At 49.4% G+C, this 18,165-nt stretch overlaps 7 protein-coding genes across 7 annotated transcripts in view; 5 read left to right on the forward strand and 2 right to left on the reverse strand.

Moving 5' to 3' along the window:
- Positions 1-1,407, reverse strand: part of CNBB0870 (hypothetical protein) — a gene marked incomplete at both ends in the record, with an annotated part of 2,318 nt that extends 911 nt beyond the window's left edge. The window contains 4 exons of the mRNA XM_772420.1: positions 3-119; positions 167-433; positions 479-796; positions 850-1,407. Coding sequence (XP_777513.1) covers positions 3-119; positions 167-433; positions 479-796; positions 850-1,407 — 1,260 coding nt within the window. The remainder of the gene's footprint in view (positions 1-2; positions 120-166; positions 434-478; positions 797-849) is intronic.
- A 2,899-nt stretch (positions 1,408-4,306) lies between these two features.
- CNBB0880 (hypothetical protein) lies at positions 4,307-5,551 on the reverse strand (the record flags this gene model as incomplete). The annotated part of the gene is made up of 9 exons (XM_772421.1): positions 4,307-4,500; positions 4,556-4,730; positions 4,786-4,881; positions 4,935-5,003; positions 5,056-5,126; positions 5,178-5,239; positions 5,304-5,411; positions 5,486-5,491; positions 5,544-5,551. The coding sequence occupies 9 exons, from the start codon at positions 5,549-5,551 to the stop codon at positions 4,307-4,309; spliced, it is 789 nt and encodes a 262-aa protein (XP_777514.1).
- Positions 5,552-5,944: 393 nt separating this feature from the next.
- On the forward strand, positions 5,945-7,227 carry CNBB0890 (hypothetical protein; the record flags this gene model as incomplete). Its single annotated transcript, XM_772422.1, has 10 exons — positions 5,945-5,967; positions 6,021-6,051; positions 6,133-6,145; positions 6,198-6,292; positions 6,347-6,428; positions 6,490-6,576; positions 6,629-6,697; positions 6,750-6,874; positions 6,922-6,987; positions 7,048-7,227. 10 exons carry the CDS (start codon positions 5,945-5,947, stop codon positions 7,225-7,227), a joined length of 771 nt encoding a protein of 256 aa, XP_777515.1.
- Positions 7,228-7,711: 484 nt separating this feature from the next.
- Positions 7,712-8,814, forward strand: CNBB0900 (hypothetical protein; the record flags this gene model as incomplete). Its single annotated transcript, XM_772423.1, has 5 exons — positions 7,712-7,759; positions 7,810-8,043; positions 8,100-8,438; positions 8,488-8,654; positions 8,712-8,814. The coding sequence occupies 5 exons, from the start codon at positions 7,712-7,714 to the stop codon at positions 8,812-8,814; spliced, it is 891 nt and encodes a 296-aa protein (XP_777516.1).
- A 929-nt stretch (positions 8,815-9,743) lies between these two features.
- Positions 9,744-10,432, forward strand: CNBB0910 (hypothetical protein; the record flags this gene model as incomplete). Its single annotated transcript, XM_772424.1, has 3 exons — positions 9,744-9,969; positions 10,026-10,262; positions 10,308-10,432. 3 exons carry the CDS (start codon positions 9,744-9,746, stop codon positions 10,430-10,432), a joined length of 588 nt encoding a protein of 195 aa, XP_777517.1.
- Positions 10,433-11,417: 985 nt separating this feature from the next.
- CNBB0920 (hypothetical protein) lies at positions 11,418-13,309 on the forward strand (the record flags this gene model as incomplete). Its single annotated transcript, XM_772425.1, has 5 exons — positions 11,418-11,453; positions 11,521-11,553; positions 11,625-11,768; positions 11,827-12,249; positions 12,299-13,309. 5 exons carry the CDS (start codon positions 11,418-11,420, stop codon positions 13,307-13,309), a joined length of 1,647 nt encoding a protein of 548 aa, XP_777518.1.
- Positions 13,310-15,089: 1,780 nt separating this feature from the next.
- CNBB0930 (hypothetical protein) lies at positions 15,090-17,266 on the forward strand (the record flags this gene model as incomplete). The annotated part of the gene is made up of 4 exons (XM_772426.1): positions 15,090-15,453; positions 15,503-16,210; positions 16,308-16,788; positions 16,837-17,266. 4 exons carry the CDS (start codon positions 15,090-15,092, stop codon positions 17,264-17,266), a joined length of 1,983 nt encoding a protein of 660 aa, XP_777519.1.
- Positions 17,267-18,165: the final 899 nt, after the last annotated feature.

Genomic DNA, 18,165 nt, shown 5'->3' on the forward strand with positions numbered 1-18,165 from the left:
ACCTGTACGACATGGTTGGCATTGCTAGACTTTACGCATTCTAGAATGTGTGGCTCAAGTTCTGCTACAATCTTGGCTCTCTGCTCGTTCAAAAGATGGTCAAGTGCTTTTTGCACGACCTATTGCATTGTTAGTAAGGTTCGCAAATGAAAATGCAAAAACTTACTCGACATCCGTACATCTGCATAGAGAGTTGCAAGACGCGTCCGTCCATCTTCTTCGCCAGAGCAGCCTTTTGGAGCTGGTCACCATGTTCAAACATTTTCTGAGTAACGTAGTTTCCAAAAACGTCGGTCATTAGCTGGTAGGCATTGGTATAAATCTCGTCAAAGAGTTTTTGACGGTCTTCAGGAGTGGCGGTTTCAAGCTTCTGCTGAATAAATCGAGAACCATGCTGGTCGCCGGCAAATTCGACAATATGGCCGAAAATGTCCTGTGATAACTAAGCCCGGCTCAGGTAGGCACAAACTTGGCTTACATTCAGTTCCCATTTTTTGAGCTTGTTCAACCTGAAATCCTCCAACAACGCACTTCTAACTACTCCAGGATCGTCAAATTTCCTCGTTGACGCGGGCCTACCCAGATACTGAGAAGAAAACTGAGGAGGGAAACCAGTGAGGGCAACGAAATGAGGGGCAGGGTGTAAGCCGTATTGCCCAGTTTGTGCGGCATGGAAAGACAAGTTGCCCTGTCCATGGAAATTGCCTTGAAGTGTAGGATTGAAGTCTTGACGGAAATTGGAGCCAGAATTTTGAGGGATGCGGCTCATGGGACCTTGGCTAGAACGAGGCTGGTACTATGGTGGATCTAGTCAGCAATTAAACACTATACAGTCTTCATTATACATACCTCTTTCTTCCTTTCTATTTGCTGCAAGAATATTTCTTGATGAGACATCCAATATTGCCTTTGGTCAGGGTAACCAAAGTATTGAGCACTCTGCTGTAGCGTCTGCCCATGAGGCGGTCGGTAAGTCTGTCTCCCAGTCGTACCGTTGGCCTGTACGACTTGTTGTTGTTGATGACTTTGACTACGATCTTGCTGATTACCATAAACTTCGCCGCCTCCAGAATACCCATCAAAATTCACAGGAGCCAAGTGAGGAGAAAGTAGTTGGACAGGAGCTCCGTAAGGGTACGTGGCAGGAGGACCCATCTGTCCGCCAAATTGGTCGACGCCTGCAGAGGCGCTATAGTAAGGGTACCCTTGCTGTTCGCCGGCGTACGAATAGGTTAAGCCACGTGCAAACGGAGTTGACACGTTCGGGGAGGTGTTAGTTACAGGGCTTTGGGAGTGGGAGGGTGGCTGGGGTTGCTGAATCGAAGCGTAATGGTTTTCCGCAATGTTCATATTTGACAATCGAGAAGCAACGTCGTTGCCGTCGTAATCGGTGCCCTGCGTAGCCATTTCAACCGTTGAAAAAAAAAGCCGAGCAAGAAGTTTTTTTGAAGGGTAGGAAGGAATATATGCCGCAAGGTGGAAGGATGAAGGTGATGCGAAGTGATCACAAGGGAAGGAGACGTCAAAGAAGAAGGGCGCGAGAATACCTTCTTGACAAATTATCTTAGTAGATAGACGGATGATCCACAGAGAGGTGAGTCTTGGGGTTATCTTTGACAAGTACACAGTCGAGTGTATACGAAGAGTTGTGCCGACAAGATCTGGAATATGCGGTGATGCAGGCTATGGTCAGCTTTACAGAAGATCTCGGGGATTCTGACTACACAGCTAGACAAAATACGAATACGGTATGTCTTCTGAGTACGATACAAGGAAACAAAGGTGGCACAGGAAGAGAGAGAACGGTAGGAAGAAAGAGAAGAGATGCGAACAAGATGGAAGAAGGGGTGATATGAGTTGTGGATGACTGTATCGCAAAATGAAAAGTTTGGACGGGCGTGCCGCTCGAATTCGCTCTAACGCGTTAGGGTGGGGAAACTCGGAGGGAACGGAGGGGTCTTTGCGTCAAAATTCAGAAAAACACGTTGAGCAAAGGAGGGTTGATCGTCCCCATCAAGTGTGGGAGCGTAACAAAACTCGACAGCGCCGATTGCGCTACTCAGAGATGACGCGCCCTCGAGTTTAAGACGCCTTTTCTCACCCTTAGCGTATAAACAGCGGCCATGCAGATTACACTGATGGCTGGTCTCGGATCTCTCAGCTGATGCTGACATAGACACTGGTCACTGGTTGATAACCGAAAGAGAAACACGCCGGCGTGGCGACCCCCGCCACGTCAGTGAAAGGAGGTTCCGCCCCTCTGGGCTCTGGCCACGGACGACTGATATCGACATGCTTGGCAATGGCGATCAAGAAGATGGCACTTGAGAGATCTAAAGGTTGCCAGAGTGTAACCCCTTTGGCACTGGACTAAACCCTTGACTCGTAGCAAAGAGTGGAGGTAAGAAGTGAGAGAGAAATGACGCCTCCTGGTCGGATAATGAGGGATGTTGTAATGATACAGATCTGAAAAGCGAATATCCGGCGGCTGGTCACCGGCTGTGTTGCCTTGACACAGGGTGCTGGCGACAAGATATGAAACCCAAAAAGAAGCCGGGAGAGGAGGGAGAACCCATCACGCCCTATACCACAAAAGCAAGGCTGTAGGCAGAAAGACTCACCAGAGATTTCAAAGAGGCTCTGCTCAATGCTAAAAAGCTTGATGAATCGGAGAGGATACTGATAATATTGAATTGCACCGGGATGGAGTCGATATCTACAGTGCCGGACGATGTGAGGGAGATGCGAAAGGTTACGATGTCGGATACGCGAATGTGTAATAGGCTAAAAGTGCCGATGATTATGGGTGTCGAAAGCTATTCCACAATGTGAGAGAGTCCAAAAGTGCGTATGTACAGTTCGCTTGCCGATTCCTCTTCAAGAGATCAAGTCAAATAAGGTCGCTGAAGATAACCACACAAAGAAGTCATCAGCGACCCTTCTTCTGGGCAATCCGTTTAAATCTCTTGGTAGAGCAGGGTCATACCGGTGGCCCGGTACCCTCGACATGGATTGCAAGCTGACAGTGGCGCTAAATTGCCGGCACGAATTGCGACAGGTAGAAGCCGCGCCCAAATCCCACAGACACAAAAGACACAAGGAACATCAAAATCACAAACCCATTGCCATGTCGCAGGCACGAGGCAAGTGGCTGCGACTGGAACGAGGGCACAGGGTACTCAGGAGACAGACATGTTCTCATCTCCCGATCAAGGGTCGTTGTGTGTATCATGTTGAAACGTTCAGAAAGGATGTTTACTCACATGTTTTTTCGTATACCTATCCCGAAGCTAAAAGTTTTGTACGCTTTGATCGTTGCGGCTTGGTAAGTTAATTGTCAGTCGTCAGTAGAAGCTGGCCCATTTAACATCAGCGCAAGGTCGTGATTGCCAAGATGACACAGGTACATACTGTTAACTCTTTTTCTGGGTTCTTCCCATAACCGCAATCAGTATCCATCTTGATTTCCATGAAAGGAAGAATCAAAGCGTTCCCCAGCGGATTCCATCGCGCCTGACTTGTATCGTTTTCATTTCCTCCTAGGTCTTATTGTCTTCGTACCTTTTGCTATTTGCTGCCTTTTGTTCGGTGCAGGGAAGAGAATGCTAAGCGGTAACTGATTTCTGGCGCACAGACCATTGCGTTTCATGTGCGATCGGACTGCCGAGACGCGTACAGATGCATATATGTGCCGGCTTTTGTCTTGAGTGATTCAATCAAATGAATGGATTGCTAAACTGCTGGGTACAACCGGGATAGTATATCAGACGTAGAAATGTAGAAGACCAGAAAGATCAAAATCAGTGACGAAGAGGAAGGAACGAAGTTTGACTAGGCTGGGAAGAAAGAAGAGATGCCACAATTTGATCCCGTCCATTAGAAAATCGCATGAACAGTAGCTTGAGCAATGGGGCTGTCAATATATAAAACAGGCAGTAGACAAGCAAATGGCAGCGATTGATCCTTCAAAGTAGCGACCATTTTCTTATCACAAGTAGAACCGGCCTGTGTAGTGTCACTGATACAATAGCCATCCCTTGCGAAAGAAGACAGACGGAGCTCCTGTTGTTCCAACAGGAATGACTCCTAGCCACTCAAACATGATGATAATCCTAAGTCCTTGATATGCTCCTCAAAGCAGACACCTATGGGTTCTTATTCCACGGGCAACTATCCCTCCAGGCCGAAATACATCACTGCACAATTCGCGGCTTGACAAGTCTTCAGAACCGGTTATTGATATAGTCGTTTTATGACATCCAAATTTACAACAAGGCTCCAATCTAATTGCCAAAAGCCACTTCCCTTACTGCCCATAGATAGCCAGTTCCTTCATTTCTTCCAACACTGTCTCCACCTGAGCGTCGAGCGCGCCGTTCGCATAGTCATCTCGGATACTGTCAGCAAAGTACCTTTGTACGCCTGCAAGTCTTTCGTATCCTTCTTGAGCAAAGTTAAGTTGGCAACGGATCATAGCCTCGAAGGACGGGTCAAGATAGGCTGAAGAGAGGTCAGCATAAATTCAACTCTCTCACAGCCGCAAAACAAGACGCACGGATACGAAGGTCGACCAAGATGGGCAATTCGGTGATAAGCTGGTCATTAAGGATATTGAAGATATCACGAGCCTCGTCGTGCTCGGATTGAGCCCGAGGAAGCTTGGTAGAGTCATCTGATGGCTTTTCTACGAGCTTTCTAACTTTAGCCCTTGCAGCATCATAGTCGCTCATCTACGCATCATGTCATCAGCTACGGTCACAAGCAGCCCGGGCAGCGACGAAGTACCTTGTGAGATCGCTTTGTGATAGCCGCGTCGATATTGGTGTAATAGCTGTTAAGTTTGCCGATTGGGTCAAGGACCGTCGCTCGGAATGGAGCGTCCTGTTCAATTCCATCAGACGTTGCTTGGGATAGTGTAAACAAGATGCACTTACGAGCTCACGACCAACTCCAGCATCAAGTTCGTCGACAGCAGATTTGTACGCATGACCAGCCATAGCACCCTGCGAAATAAGTGTCAGTGAATATCCGTAGCTGAACTCCGGCATAGCTTACATCGCTCGTTCGATCGGCAGAGTAGAATAGAGCAACAGTCTCGGCAATTCTAGACTGGGATGAGGCCATGGCTGTTTCCTATCATCAGCGCAACGCTTTGTTGGCTGAGGAAGCGCACTTACATCGCATGGAGTCAAGGTAAGTCTTTGCTTCTTTTTGAAGGTTCAAGGTTTCCTTCTCCATCCTAAGTTGCTTATCAGCCATCCATGCCCTTCCTTTCGTGCCAAGAAGCTAGTATCCCGACGCACGTCTTGTATCGCCCTTCTTCCTCGGCAAACTCTCGATCTATAGTTCGCTCAACCTGACCGGTCTTCTGCATAATTGACGTTCCCGCCCTAGTGGCGGCCTTCTTAAATCTGTAATATGGTTCTCAGTATCAGTATGCGAGAGGCTGATACGCAGTGATGAGCGTGGGATTGCGTGGACGTACCCTCCCCTGCCAGGTTATTAGCTTCGGGCGACTGCAACTGGAGATCGAATTGACTTACCAAGACATGATTGGGCTACTGCGCTGAATATAAGGCTAGTTAAAAGTTAATGTTATAAGGCTTGCAACAGCGAAAGTAAAGTAAGGAGTATACGGTTAAGAACAGTCCTCCACGTCGGGGCTACTCGTTGCGGCTGAGCGACGACGTCGACGGGGCAGACCGAACTACCGAAGTGAGTATGTTACATAATAGAGGCTGGCCGGGAGAAAAGCCAGAAAAAGGCGTGAGCAGAGAATTGAAGTCGGCGGTCGCCGTACCGATAGGAGCTCGCGCGTCGTCGATGACCTCTCAACGTCAAGCATATAGGGTGTCATTCGAGCTCTTACTCTCAGACTGTCCTCTCCAGAACCTATATCACGGACCTCAACGTCAACCACAGACTATACGAGTGACCGTCCAACATGTCTCGTTCATCTTACGATCGGTGAGTGTATCCCAGTACACCATCCGAGAACTGCATTGACGTCGATGGTTTAGATATCTCACCATCTTCTCTCCTGAAGGAAGGGTGCGTTGCAATTCGCTGTTTGCTGAGCGTGTTGCATAGATTTTTGGAAGGCTAACATGCGAATTGATTGCTACACTATAGCTTTATCAAGTCGGTAAGTGCTTCGTACCGTCCATTGAATTCGCATGTTGCTTACAATTCGACAGAGTATGCTTTCAAGGCCATCTCTTCAGCCGGTATCACTGCTGTGGCCATAAGAGGCAAGGACACCTCCGTGGTCATTACCCAACGGAAAGTCCCTGTGCGTGGAACATGTTCTGGAGAAAATGAGCGCATGCTAATATGACGATTACAGGACAAGCTCCTCGACCCGGAGACCATCACCCACCTGTTTCAAATCACCCCTACTATTGGATGTGTCGTGACCGGCTTGATCGGTATGTTGAACATTAGCAAAAGAATGGGATGGGGGGGACAGGAGCTGATATTATGAGGTAGCCGACGCGCGGGCGCAAGTGCAGCGAACACGATCAGAGGCTGCTCAGTTTAGGTATAAATACGGTTATGAGATTACTCCCGAATCTCGTAAGCCAGGCAGTGTACATCAGAGCTGACTCTGTTGCTAATATGAATGTAGTCGCGAAGCGTATGGCTAACATCAACCAAGTTTACACCCAACGAGCTGGCATGCGACCCCTCGGTATTTGTGCGTCTTGCGAGTCTTGTTGCTGGGAATATCAACTGAATTGTCCATGAAGCTATGATTTTGATTGGTCCCGATGACGAAAGAGGACCTCAACTGTTTAAACTTGATCCTGCGGGATATTTTACTGGCTACAAGGCCACTTCTTCAGGACAGAAGCAGACTGAAGCCGCCAACTATGTATGTCGTTTGCTAGTGTTTCCTCTAAATTTCCTAATGCGATGTAGCTCGAGAAACGATGGAAGACTTTGGAAGCTGAGAAGAAGGATTTGGATCGAGCAGGTGTGATTGAGGTTAGTGGACATTCCTTGAAGTACCTCCTGCCTTCTTTACTGATTCAGTCTTGTTATTAGATGGCTATTGAATGTCTCTCGTCAATTTGCGCAACGGATTTCAAGGCGTCTGAAATTGAAATTGGTATTTCCTCATTGTCACCGGATGAGAAGCACATTGAAGGACAGGATGGAAGGTTTAGGCAGATGGACGAGCGGGAGAGAGATGAGTGGTTGATTAGAGTTGGAGAGAAGGACTAGAAGGTTATAAATGGTCGCGGCTATGCATTTGTATACAAACTGCTTTGGGGGATAAACATAGTAGTCTCCTTCATTCATGTGTTGTATTCTCGCAGAAGATAAATAGCAATTCCTTTCAAACATCGAACCTTACCACACTTGTTTACGTATATGCACGAAGGTTGTGAACAACTATTATGCTATACATCCATTAAAGACCCAACGCTTTGCAGCAACCGATCCATCAAAGCATCATCCTCCAGTCGGATATGCATGCTAATTAAGCTGCAAATCGGCTGCATGGGCCAATTCCGAAGAATGGATTTATCACGTCGCCGGGCGTTCAACAGGTTCGGAATTGTCCGCATCGGCTCATTATTTATGGTCATCAAAAGTTGTCTTCTTTCCTCCTCCAAGAACATCTCCGTTTATTCAGACTATTGATACGTATCATCTTCAACCGACGATCTCTGTAGGAATCTTGTAACAGTTAGAATACGACGACATGGCTTCATTGACAGGATTCTCTATTCGTGCGGCGGTCGGTGCATTCGTAAGTTAACTCGTCGCCTAGGTCATCATATGGCTGACTCTCTCTATCAGTCTTGCCCAACATGCACCTCTCGCTTCATCCAGCCACGGTCCAGCTTTTTGCGATCCATCAGACAATATTCTACTCCCCCTCCCCCTAAATTTGCTGCTTCAGCAGTTGCAGGCGGTGCTAAGCCTCGAGTAACTGCTGAAGAAGCTCGTCGCGCGGTTGAGGCTGCTCGGCAAAGAATGTACAAGGAGAGGGCAAACAAGAATAGAAGTATCCTGTTATACTCTGCTGGTAGTGTGAGTAAATAATTTATCCCCAATGCTTGTACACAGCGGCGTGTAAACTGACTCAGCGTACTGATCAGCTGTTCCTTGCCCTCGGTATCACCTACGCCGCCGTTCCCCTTTACCGAGCTTTCTGCTCAGCCACTGGTTTCGCTGGCACTCCCATGACCGATACCTCACGATTCACCCCTGATCGTCTCTATGTTACCCCCGAAACTGAAGGTCGTAAGCGTATAACGGTACACTTTCAATCATCAAGCGCAGAATCTTTACCGTGGAAATTTGAGCCCGTGACCAAAAGTGTGAGGGTGCTGCCTGGTGAAACGGCATTGGCGTTCTACACAGCAAAGAACTACGGTGACAAGGATTTGATTGGTATTGCTACCTACAACATCACTCCTGACAAGGTAAATTGGTCTTTGGGATAAGTGGGTCGCATAGCTAACTCGGTACCAGATCGCCCCTTACTTCGCCAAAGTCGAATGTTTCTGCTTCGAAGAGCAGAAGATCCGAGCGGGTGAAGAAGTGGATTTGCCAGTATTTTTCTTCATCGACCGTGATATCGTCGAGGAGCCTCAGTTGGACAATTTGGACGATGTGGTTTTGAACTATACCTTCTTCCGGTGGGCCTTGTTCTTATTTTTGCGTCGTGCTATCCACTTATCTCGACTTCATCACAGTGCTCGAAGGAATGACATGGGCCACGCCGTTCCAGACGCTCCGGAGGATGTCATCCAAAAATCCCAAGGTTTTGAGAATTACGAGCTTGCGAAGAAGGCATAGAGATCTTTGTCTGAGGCATTGGTGGAAACGGTTGAAAGCATTATCTATTGCATCAGGCATATAGCATCGGGGTCGACTGTGCATTGGATCACTCCTCTTGATTTTTCAGATTGTTCCACTAATATGACATTCATTGCTATCATTACCAACGTCAAGATACCTCTTGTCGGCCTGTCAATAATCAGTAAGTCTACTTGTGCTACCTGCATCGGGAATCTATCTTTGCCAGAATCGTAGAATCTACTTTCCCCATTCACCGGAACCAAACTTCCAGATATACTTGGTAAAAACTGCTGTCTGAAATGTCCTGTGGGATTTTTTGATCTCTATAGGCCATCGCCAGGGCATAGATATAATCGGGTGGTATCTCACACCAGATTAGGGCACTGAAGTATAAACAATAATAGGTCTGTGTCGACGAGAACGGCGGAACTGTTCGTTGACTAAAAGTTCATTTCTTCGCTCAAATAACTAATATTTTGCGTGATGTGTGAGCGGAAGCAAACTGGACAAAAACATGCTTTTCCTGCTGAGAGCCCCCATCATCTGCGGGCCTCCATCATGATCCACAATCCATGACTGACCTCGGGGAAAGGAGCTCGGCGTCGGCATTTCTTCTTCAGCATGTTTCAGGAGCTCTTCAATAGTTCTTTAGCCACCTGCACAGTATTCCATCATACCTGATACGCTGACTTAATCACGACAGGAAGCAACGTCATCATCAGACTGTCCCTCTTCCATATACCAAAAGATAGATTAAACGCCGCAGTGGAGGTCCTCCAGAGAACGAAGAGTGTCGCCAATGATCGAGTGACCGAACCATCGACAGCAAGATGTATAAATACCCACGAACGCCTCACATCTTCTACTCACTCCCAACACAACCTCTACAGCTTCTATAGAAATCTCCAGTCAAAAGCTCAACAAGCATGACCACTCTTCCTCCTCCCCGACAAATCATCGTAGCTCATGGTGCCAACGGCGAGCCTCACATTATTGACGAAAAGATCCATTATCCAGCCGATTCCCCTTTCCAGGCAGCTGTCGGTTTCCTCCAACCAGAGCTCGTGGGGAAGCCGGACAAAGCTATCGAGTGGGCTAGTATCAAGCCTACGAAGGTCTCCAACGATGACGCTATTTCCTTGCGATGGCTCGGTAAGTCGACGCTATGTCCTCTGTGGCAGTTGATACTTGAGCTAACTTATGTACAGATTTTCCTCCAGGCTTCAAAAGCGACGTTCACTTCACTCAAACCATTGGTGAATGTGATCTGACTCCTATTAGATATTGCAAGCTCAAAGTTTCTCAATTAGATTATCTCATCGTCGTCCATGGTGAACTTGAAATGATCCTTCACGACGGTTCTTCGAAGACTGTCCGAGCAGGCGATGCCATTGTACAGATCGGCAATATTCATGGTTGGAACAACAACACCACCGACTGGGCTAGTGAGTCTCCTTGTGCATCGATATAGGTGATAAATAGAGGATAAGGGTGCAAAATACTGATGGTCTATATCTCAGGGTTCGCTATTGTTGTCGTCCCCTCTGAGCCTGTCAAGGTCAACGGTCGTGGCTTGGAAGAACCTCCCTTCAACGCTTATCACGCCCAGTTCTAACTTTTGAGGAGATCCAATTAGCCCACCGAATATATATGTAACTGCTATGTTTCCGCATATACTTATCATTGCCCAAGATTCAGCAATTTAAGTCCTAAACGCTTAGTATGATAAGCGATGTACCTAGGCGATCTGTGCTTCATCTTGTGAATAATTTGAAAGGTTTTACATCTAAGGATACGTGTGGCTAACAACAACGATATATGATGTTTCATGACAAGTAAATCAATAAAATATAAGGTTACACTGAGCTGACAACTATTGTATTCATCCGCCAACGGAAACAAGCATGAACCCGATATGTACAAAGAAAATCAATGATTTTTATGTCGTGCTCTTGCTGCGCTGTCGTCGTACTCTAGAGTTGTTGTAAATAATTAACTCTATTATCTGCAAAACTTGAATCTGGGTCGTCTCTTCTTGACCGCTCCCAAACGGAAGTGCCACTGTAGGAAGCATAGATTTACTTGGAGAATGTCCGAAGCTACGTATAAGGGCCGACTTGATATAAATGTCCATGCTCAAGGTAGAAGCGAAGGAAAGCTGGCGAATACAAGAAGCATTACCAAATTGTTAAGAGTTAATCTAATCGGCAATACCACTTCGGACGTGGCCGATTAGAAAAAGCGCCGGTGGCTATTTTGAGCCGGGGCCCACCGCCTCCGGAATCGATCCCTGCCCTGACAGGCATCTTCTGCTGTAGAGCATTGACTGTGCAACTCGCGAAATATTGACATCTTTTTTCCCATCCATTCTCGTCATTTGCCGTACAGATAAATGATCTGCTGTCAGAGGCACCTCCAGTGAGAGACAACATATACCTCATCTCAAGCGGCCATACAAGTATCTTTCATTTCGGCGCCACAGCACGCAACTTCGGCGAAAGACGGACACAGGCCGACAAAAGAGATCTAAGCCTTCATCTTATTCTCCTTTCACCTTACTTCGAATACCTCACATCATACACAAGCATACGAGACTGGTTATGGGAAGGAAAAAGATTGAAATTCGCCCGCTCACTGTACGTTTTCTGCCGAAGAGCAGAACTTGCGCCTAAGAAAAAAAAGGGGCTAATAGGTCATCCTCAGGACGAGCGTAACAGAAATGTTACCTTTCTCAAGGTTGGTCCACCATTCAAACATGGACTATCATCATCCGTAATGCTCCAGAGTATATACTGACCGCGAAATAGAGGAAAGCAGGTTTGATGAAGAAGGCCTGGGAATTATCGGTACTTTGTGCCGCAGATGTGTCGATCATCATATTTTCTGCGGCCGGCAAGGCGTTCGAATTCTCAAGCAAGGAGCTGGATAGTGAGATAGACAGGTATCACGATGTAAGCTACCAGAGGATATCGTTTCGTTGGGTGAGAAAGGAGGCTGATGAGATAATAGTATGAAGGGATGATTGAGAGGAGACGGGCGGCAGAGTTTGCAGCAATGGCGCTGGCGGGAGAGGATGATGATGATGATGAAGATGATGATACTTCAAGGAGAGGTTCTGCGTCCAAAAGCAAGGCGGCGGCTGCGGCAAACGGCAACCCTCCTCCTACTAGGAGTCTCAAAGGGAAGGAAACGTTCAAGCACCGAACAGTACGGCCAGGTGAAGACAGGAAGAGGAAAAGACAGGACAAGAAACAGCGACGTAAAAGTGAACCAAGCGAGAAGAGGAGTTTCATCGATGAGATCATGAGTGGAGGCGAGTCTGATAGTGAAGAAGAAGAGAAGCCCAGACGACGGTCAAATGCAGAACATGGGAATGGGAAGCGTATGAGTAGTTTGAGGGAAGAGGACGAGTTGGCTGATGACGTGCCCCACGTAAGTGTGCTCTGATGTATAACATTCATAGTTCTGACTTTATCTTCAGGCATCAAGACAATCTCTCGATGGATTACAATACGCACTCAGTATGCACGCCTCTCAACCATCATTCGAACGCTTTGCATCTCGTCATCGATCTCCTCACGCCGAATTTCTAGCTCCTGCCGCTTCATCCTCCCAAACACCGCTTACAACTCCCACAATCCATCGTCACCCATCAGACACCATTCCATACCCAATGACCAACTCTCTTGCCGCTGCTCCGATGCAAGCATCTTTAGGTGTCCCACAGCTCGGTGTTCATCCTTCCTATTCTCACAATCCTAACGGTCATCCCGGTTATCTTGGTTACCCCAAGTCTCTTTTGGGGATGCAAGCGTCATATCTACCTCGTCAACCATTTGCTGACGCACCTCAGCCTTCACCATACTACGGTGCTCAGGGCCCAGGGTCTCATCCCGGTGGGCCTCCTCAACCCGGCCTTCCAACGCAGATGCCTGGGGGACAGCCTATTCAATGGGATCAAAATCTCCTCGCTCGTTATGCCGAGTTTCAACTCCAGCAGAATCACCAGCGTCAGCAACGCATACTCTTAGAGAGACAACGACAACAACTGGCAGAGCTGGGTGTACCTCTTGACGAGAAGAATTTGTTGGACGAGATCTTTGGAGGGGTAGGAGCCAGCCGGTCGGTGAGTGGAGGTGCAGATCCAAGTGGGGCAGGTCCGGGGTCAGCGCTTCTTACCGGACTTGGCAATACTGCCTCTGAAGGGAGAGAAGAAGGGAATAGCCTAGAGTTCATCTGGCCATTGGGTAATAATGCCGCTGCTGCTGCGCCAATTAGCGATGAAGATCGAAACGACGTTTCTTCCCGTTCTGTTATTTCTGCTGGCCATCACCAGGCGGCTTATGGATATGGAAAGCCGCATGTTCAGCAGCAAAAGACGGGTTGGGGGTTTGATGGGGCCGGCTTTGAATCAATGGAGGAAGTGGCCAGCGGGAGTGGAGTGGGTTTACCAAGTCCTGTTTCAGCAGGTGCTGGCGGGGGCAGGAAGTAGATGAGGCGACGATGATCGAGAAGGCAAGAATCTAATCATGCGTTTGATATGGTATGGCCGTCGCATACTAGAAAATTTCTTCTAATTCACTGAAAAAAATAGCTTGCGTCGAAAGAAGCGCTTTTGTAACTAGTCAGTCTGCCTTTTACCAACAGTTTCTTTTTCACTCGATTCGTTTTCCGTTTCTCGTTGGAATTAGGACTAAAATCAGAGCTCCTTTTACGGCAGTGTAGCGTCTTTATATCATGTATTCTGCTTGTATCTTTGATCTGTGCATGCGAAGATAAAATTGTCAAATGTACAAGGTGGATTGCAGATGTGGTGCTGAGGGAACTTGAGGGTTCATTCAGTATGGTCGGCTGAACACGAGGACCACATCATCCTCGTCGTCGCTGTCCTCCCCTTCCGTCGAGCTTTCACGGTCATCTTCAGAGTCGTCTTTGATCGAAGAGGGCTATCTAAAAAGTAAGTGATTCCATATACTACTAATGCATCACAAAACTCACCTTGCTGTTCATATAATGACATGCAAAGTGATACGCATCTCTCTGCATATCCTCCACTGATTTGGAATCCAGACTTTTTCCACTGATAGATACCCCCGACATGGTCTTATACAGTCCCATGGCCCGTCTGAGGGTGACGATTCTTCGTTCGGGAGTTGGTGGTGAGGGAGTTTGGAGTGGGAGTACCGATAATGGGATGCCGTCAAAGTGGGTGATGGAACGTTTACGTTTTCCTTTCAACGTGTGGGGCATGAGAGAGGATAGAGTAGGCAGACGATTGGGCTAAGGACTCCTTGTTAGAATGCCCCTTGAGCAACCGGGGGGGGGACAAACAAACGTACGGCCGATGAAGAAGGCGTTTCGGTGCACATTGATTTCCGGCATTCTGATAATAGAAAAGTGACAACCTTGATCAAAGCCGGTCGAGATGTTTGAATGATCGTGAGGATATGGATAAGCTGGCTTGTTGTAGGTGACAAATGTATAGCGTGCGACGATGAGGCCAGGAAAGACGATGTACTAGCAGACATGGTCAAGTGCGTGGGTGAAATTTCGTGAGGCGTGTGAGTATCATCAAATTGTCAGTGTAGATATATACAGCCAAAGTCATGCACATTCATAATAACCCAAGCCATTTCGGATACATGTTTACAGCAAGTTGAGTGGATGATGAGTAGCAAGTGAAGGGTGTTTTCCTTCAATGATCAATCAATTCATGAATCAGCTTCGCATGCTCGTCCGCCTGTCGTTGCGGATAACGGCGGCTGTGCCGATGATGCCCGACGGGATATTCTTTTCTGATGAAATGTTGCTCCAACGACCGCAATAGTTGAATAATTGTTGCAAGATCATGACGCGCTCACTGCACGCCTCGACGAAGAGATACCGATACCCAATCAAAGGCTGCAGATCTTGTGAAAAGGGAAACAGAACTTGTTGGGAATTCGGTTGCGAGACTTTTTACAACTTTTATATTTTTTTACCTGCCGCCAGAGCAACAAGCGCAGCTCGGAGATCGCGACAAAGTTTCGCCAGGCACAGGGCTTAACATTGGGGACCCGCCAAAACAGCAAGCGGCAAGACTTAATTACCACTTCAGGAAGTTATTTACCTGTATTTAATAATGCGTACCCGTTTTTTTAAGGTTTGAGCATTCGTTTACCGTCTCGGCACTCTTTCACGCATATCAAAGATCCGCCACTATCCCCTTTGTAAACTTTCAACTTTGATTCCTCATTTTCACTTCCTTTTCCCTCAAGTATATCAACAGGTGTATGCCTGCACACTCCTTCGCTCCTTCCACCGATACTACTGCTTTCCCTTCCTCCATCGAGACATCATCCACATCAGGCTCTCTACCTTTTCCTCTCTTGTCGTCGCTGAGACACCGGCCGTCAGGTAGGATCCCGAAAACAGCAGCTTCACGAAAATCTCCCACCACGAGCGCCATGTTCTCTACGCGCAAGTACACGCCTTTACCCACGAGTGCCAACGGCCCTGCAAGGAAACGCGCCGGTGCCGGTGTGACGACATGGAAGCGATGGGCTTTACTCGTCACGATCGGCGTGGCCGTGATCTTCTTGGTATTTAACCGCGCTAGTGGCGGATCTGACGAACAGCAGATCTACAATGAAGACAGTGAGCCAAGCCATCACCGATGACTTGCTGAATTGCTGATTTATAACAGACACCTACACACCCTCGCTGGACGAGGATGTCGTGGGAGGGGGCGACCCGATTGACTACAGCTCTCCTCCCTTCCGTCCTGAAGACTCTGATGTGGCTCAGCCATTGGACCATGAAGGCGACGGCGGAGATGAGGGCATGGACGGTAGCCTCGACACGCTTCCCGTTGGCGACGGCGGCGACAACGACGACAACACTTCCAACCCGCATGACCCTACTTCCAGCGAAGCGCAGGATGCTTCTGAAGCCGAGGCCGACTTTTCCGAGTCCGCGTCCGAGGTGGAGTCTCCTTTCCCTGGATCGTTTGAGCAAGACCCCGACCCGGCTTCGACCACGGCCTGTACCGAGCCCGTGTCGTCTGACAAGCCTCTTGTGCAGTACGCGCTCACGATCGACGCTGGTTCCACCGGTTCAAGGATCCATGTGTACAAATTCAACAACTGCGGACCTTCGCCCCAGCTCGAGTACGAGACGTTTATGGCCGTCAAGCCGGGACTTTCGGCCTATGCCCGTGACCCGACTGCTGCCGCTGCTTCGCTTGACCCCTTGCTCGAGGAGGCTTACAGGGTCGTTCCCGAGAGCTTGCGAAAGTGTACACCGGTCGAGGTCAAGGCGACGGCCGGTCTGAGGTTGCTCGGCCAGCAGGAAAGTGTGGCGATCCTGGATGAGGTCAGGAACAGGCTGGAGACCAACTGGGACTTTACGGTCGGTGGCGAGAAGGCTGTCGAGATTATGGACGGCAAGGATGAAGGCGAGTTGTTTATCCTGATTGATGACAGGGGGAGAGTTGACGTTGCGTTATCTAGGTGTCTACGCGTGGATCACTGCCAACTATCTGCTCAACAAGATTGGTGAAGGCGCGGAATCTGACGACACGCTTGCCGTCATGGACCTCGGCGGTGCATCCACCCAAATCGTCTTTGAGCCCAAGTTTGCGGCGGACTCTGAGCAGGCGCTGGCCGAGGGCGAGCACAAGTACGAACTGACCTTTGGCGGCAAGGACTTTACGCTCTACCAGCACTCTTACCTCGGCTATGGTCTCATGCGCGCGAGGCGTAGTGTGCACAATCTCGTCGCGTTCACGTGGAGCTTTGGGCAGGGTGAAGTCGAGTGGGAGAACTTGAGCGAGGAGGTAGAGGTGCCGAACCCTTGTTTGTCAAAAGGGTCCACGCGGAGAGTCGCGCTTGATCCCCCTGGGCGGCAGACGGTGAACGTTACGATGCACGGTGGGAACGGGAATTTTGAGGCGTGCAACAGGGTCGTCGAGTTGGTCATGGCCAAGGACGCGTAGGTCGTGTTGTATATATGATAAACAAAACTGACTTGTGTGAATAGTATTTGTGAAGTCAAGCCTTGCTCTTTCAACGGTGTCTACCAACCGTCGCTTCTCGATACATTCCCCCGTGGGCAACTGCTCGCCCTTTCCTACTTTACGGACCGCATCAAGCCTCTTCTCCCTTCTTCTTCGACGACCTCGACCCTCTCCATCTCTGAGCTGACGTCCATGGCCAAGGACGTGTGCGCCGGTCCTGAAGTCTGGGCCGAGCGATGGGGCAGCGACGCGGCGGCGATGGAAGAGCTTGCCGGCAGGCCCGAGTACTGCCTCGATTTGACGTTTATGAACGCCTTGCTCGGTCTCGGCTACGAGCTTTCGCCCGAGAGGGAGTTGATGGTGGAGAAGCAGTTGAGGGGCGTAGAGCTTGGCTGGGCGCTGGGTGCGGGTCTGGCGTTGGTGGAGAAGGCAGAGTTGACGTGTACTGCGTAAAAGGTGGAGTTTTTTTTTTCAACGAGGGGTGATATAGAAGGGAGGAGATATAGAGGGGATAGAGTGGATGGAAAAAAGGTCAGATGTGGGCCCACAGTCTTTTGTAAAAAGCAGTTTAGGTTTAGATAATGCAATCCCTTGACATCTCGTAGCTTGTACATTGGTTCCTTTACTGCGCGACTCGTGTAAATTGCTACAAGGAAACGGCCATCTACCCAAGACGGATACCCAAAGCCAGCCCGGCGAGGAAGCTCGCTCGCTCTGCAACCAGTCAGCGCGTGGATCTATCACCGCGTGGATCTATCACCGGGGAAACGACGTACGCTGAAAGTCGGCGGTCAAAAAGTCGACGAGCCTGGCCCAGAGACGACCGACAGTGGGGCCCTTGTAGCCTCCGGTAGGCGTCTTGGTGCCAAAGGCCGAATCGTAGCGCGCGCCGATCCTGGCCCAGTCGACCTGGACATACGACTTGGTGGAGAGGTACTGATCCGCACCGTGTCAGCTGGGCAGCACGCGTGGACGACGGACTCGGGTTACCTGCAGGAAGACAAAGGCGCCGCCGAGCAAGAACGCGAGCGCCTTTGCGCCCTTTTTGATAAATACGCCGGCGCAGATGCCGCAGACGGCGCCGAAGCTGAGCTGGTAGGCGCTGACGACGCTCCTGGGCTGGGTGGGTGTGCGCGGGGTGCGTGGCTCGCCGGCGACGGGGGGGGCGTTGGCGATGCCGGCGGAGGTGGCGCTCGTGCAGTGGGCGCGGCGGGGGGCGAGGGCGAAGGCGAGGGTGGTGAGGGTGAGGGAGGCGGCGATGCCGAGGCCGAGGGGGGAGGGGCGGGGGAGGGGGCGGGGGGAGACGGAAAAGTGGAAGGAGCGGGCGAGGGGGCGGAGGGGGGAGGGGCGGA

This window comes from Cryptococcus neoformans, chromosome 2 (assembly GCF_000149385.1).
Source record: "Cryptococcus neoformans var. neoformans B-3501A chromosome 2, whole genome shotgun sequence".
NCBI lineage: Eukaryota > Fungi > Basidiomycota > Tremellomycetes > Tremellales > Cryptococcaceae > Cryptococcus > Cryptococcus deneoformans.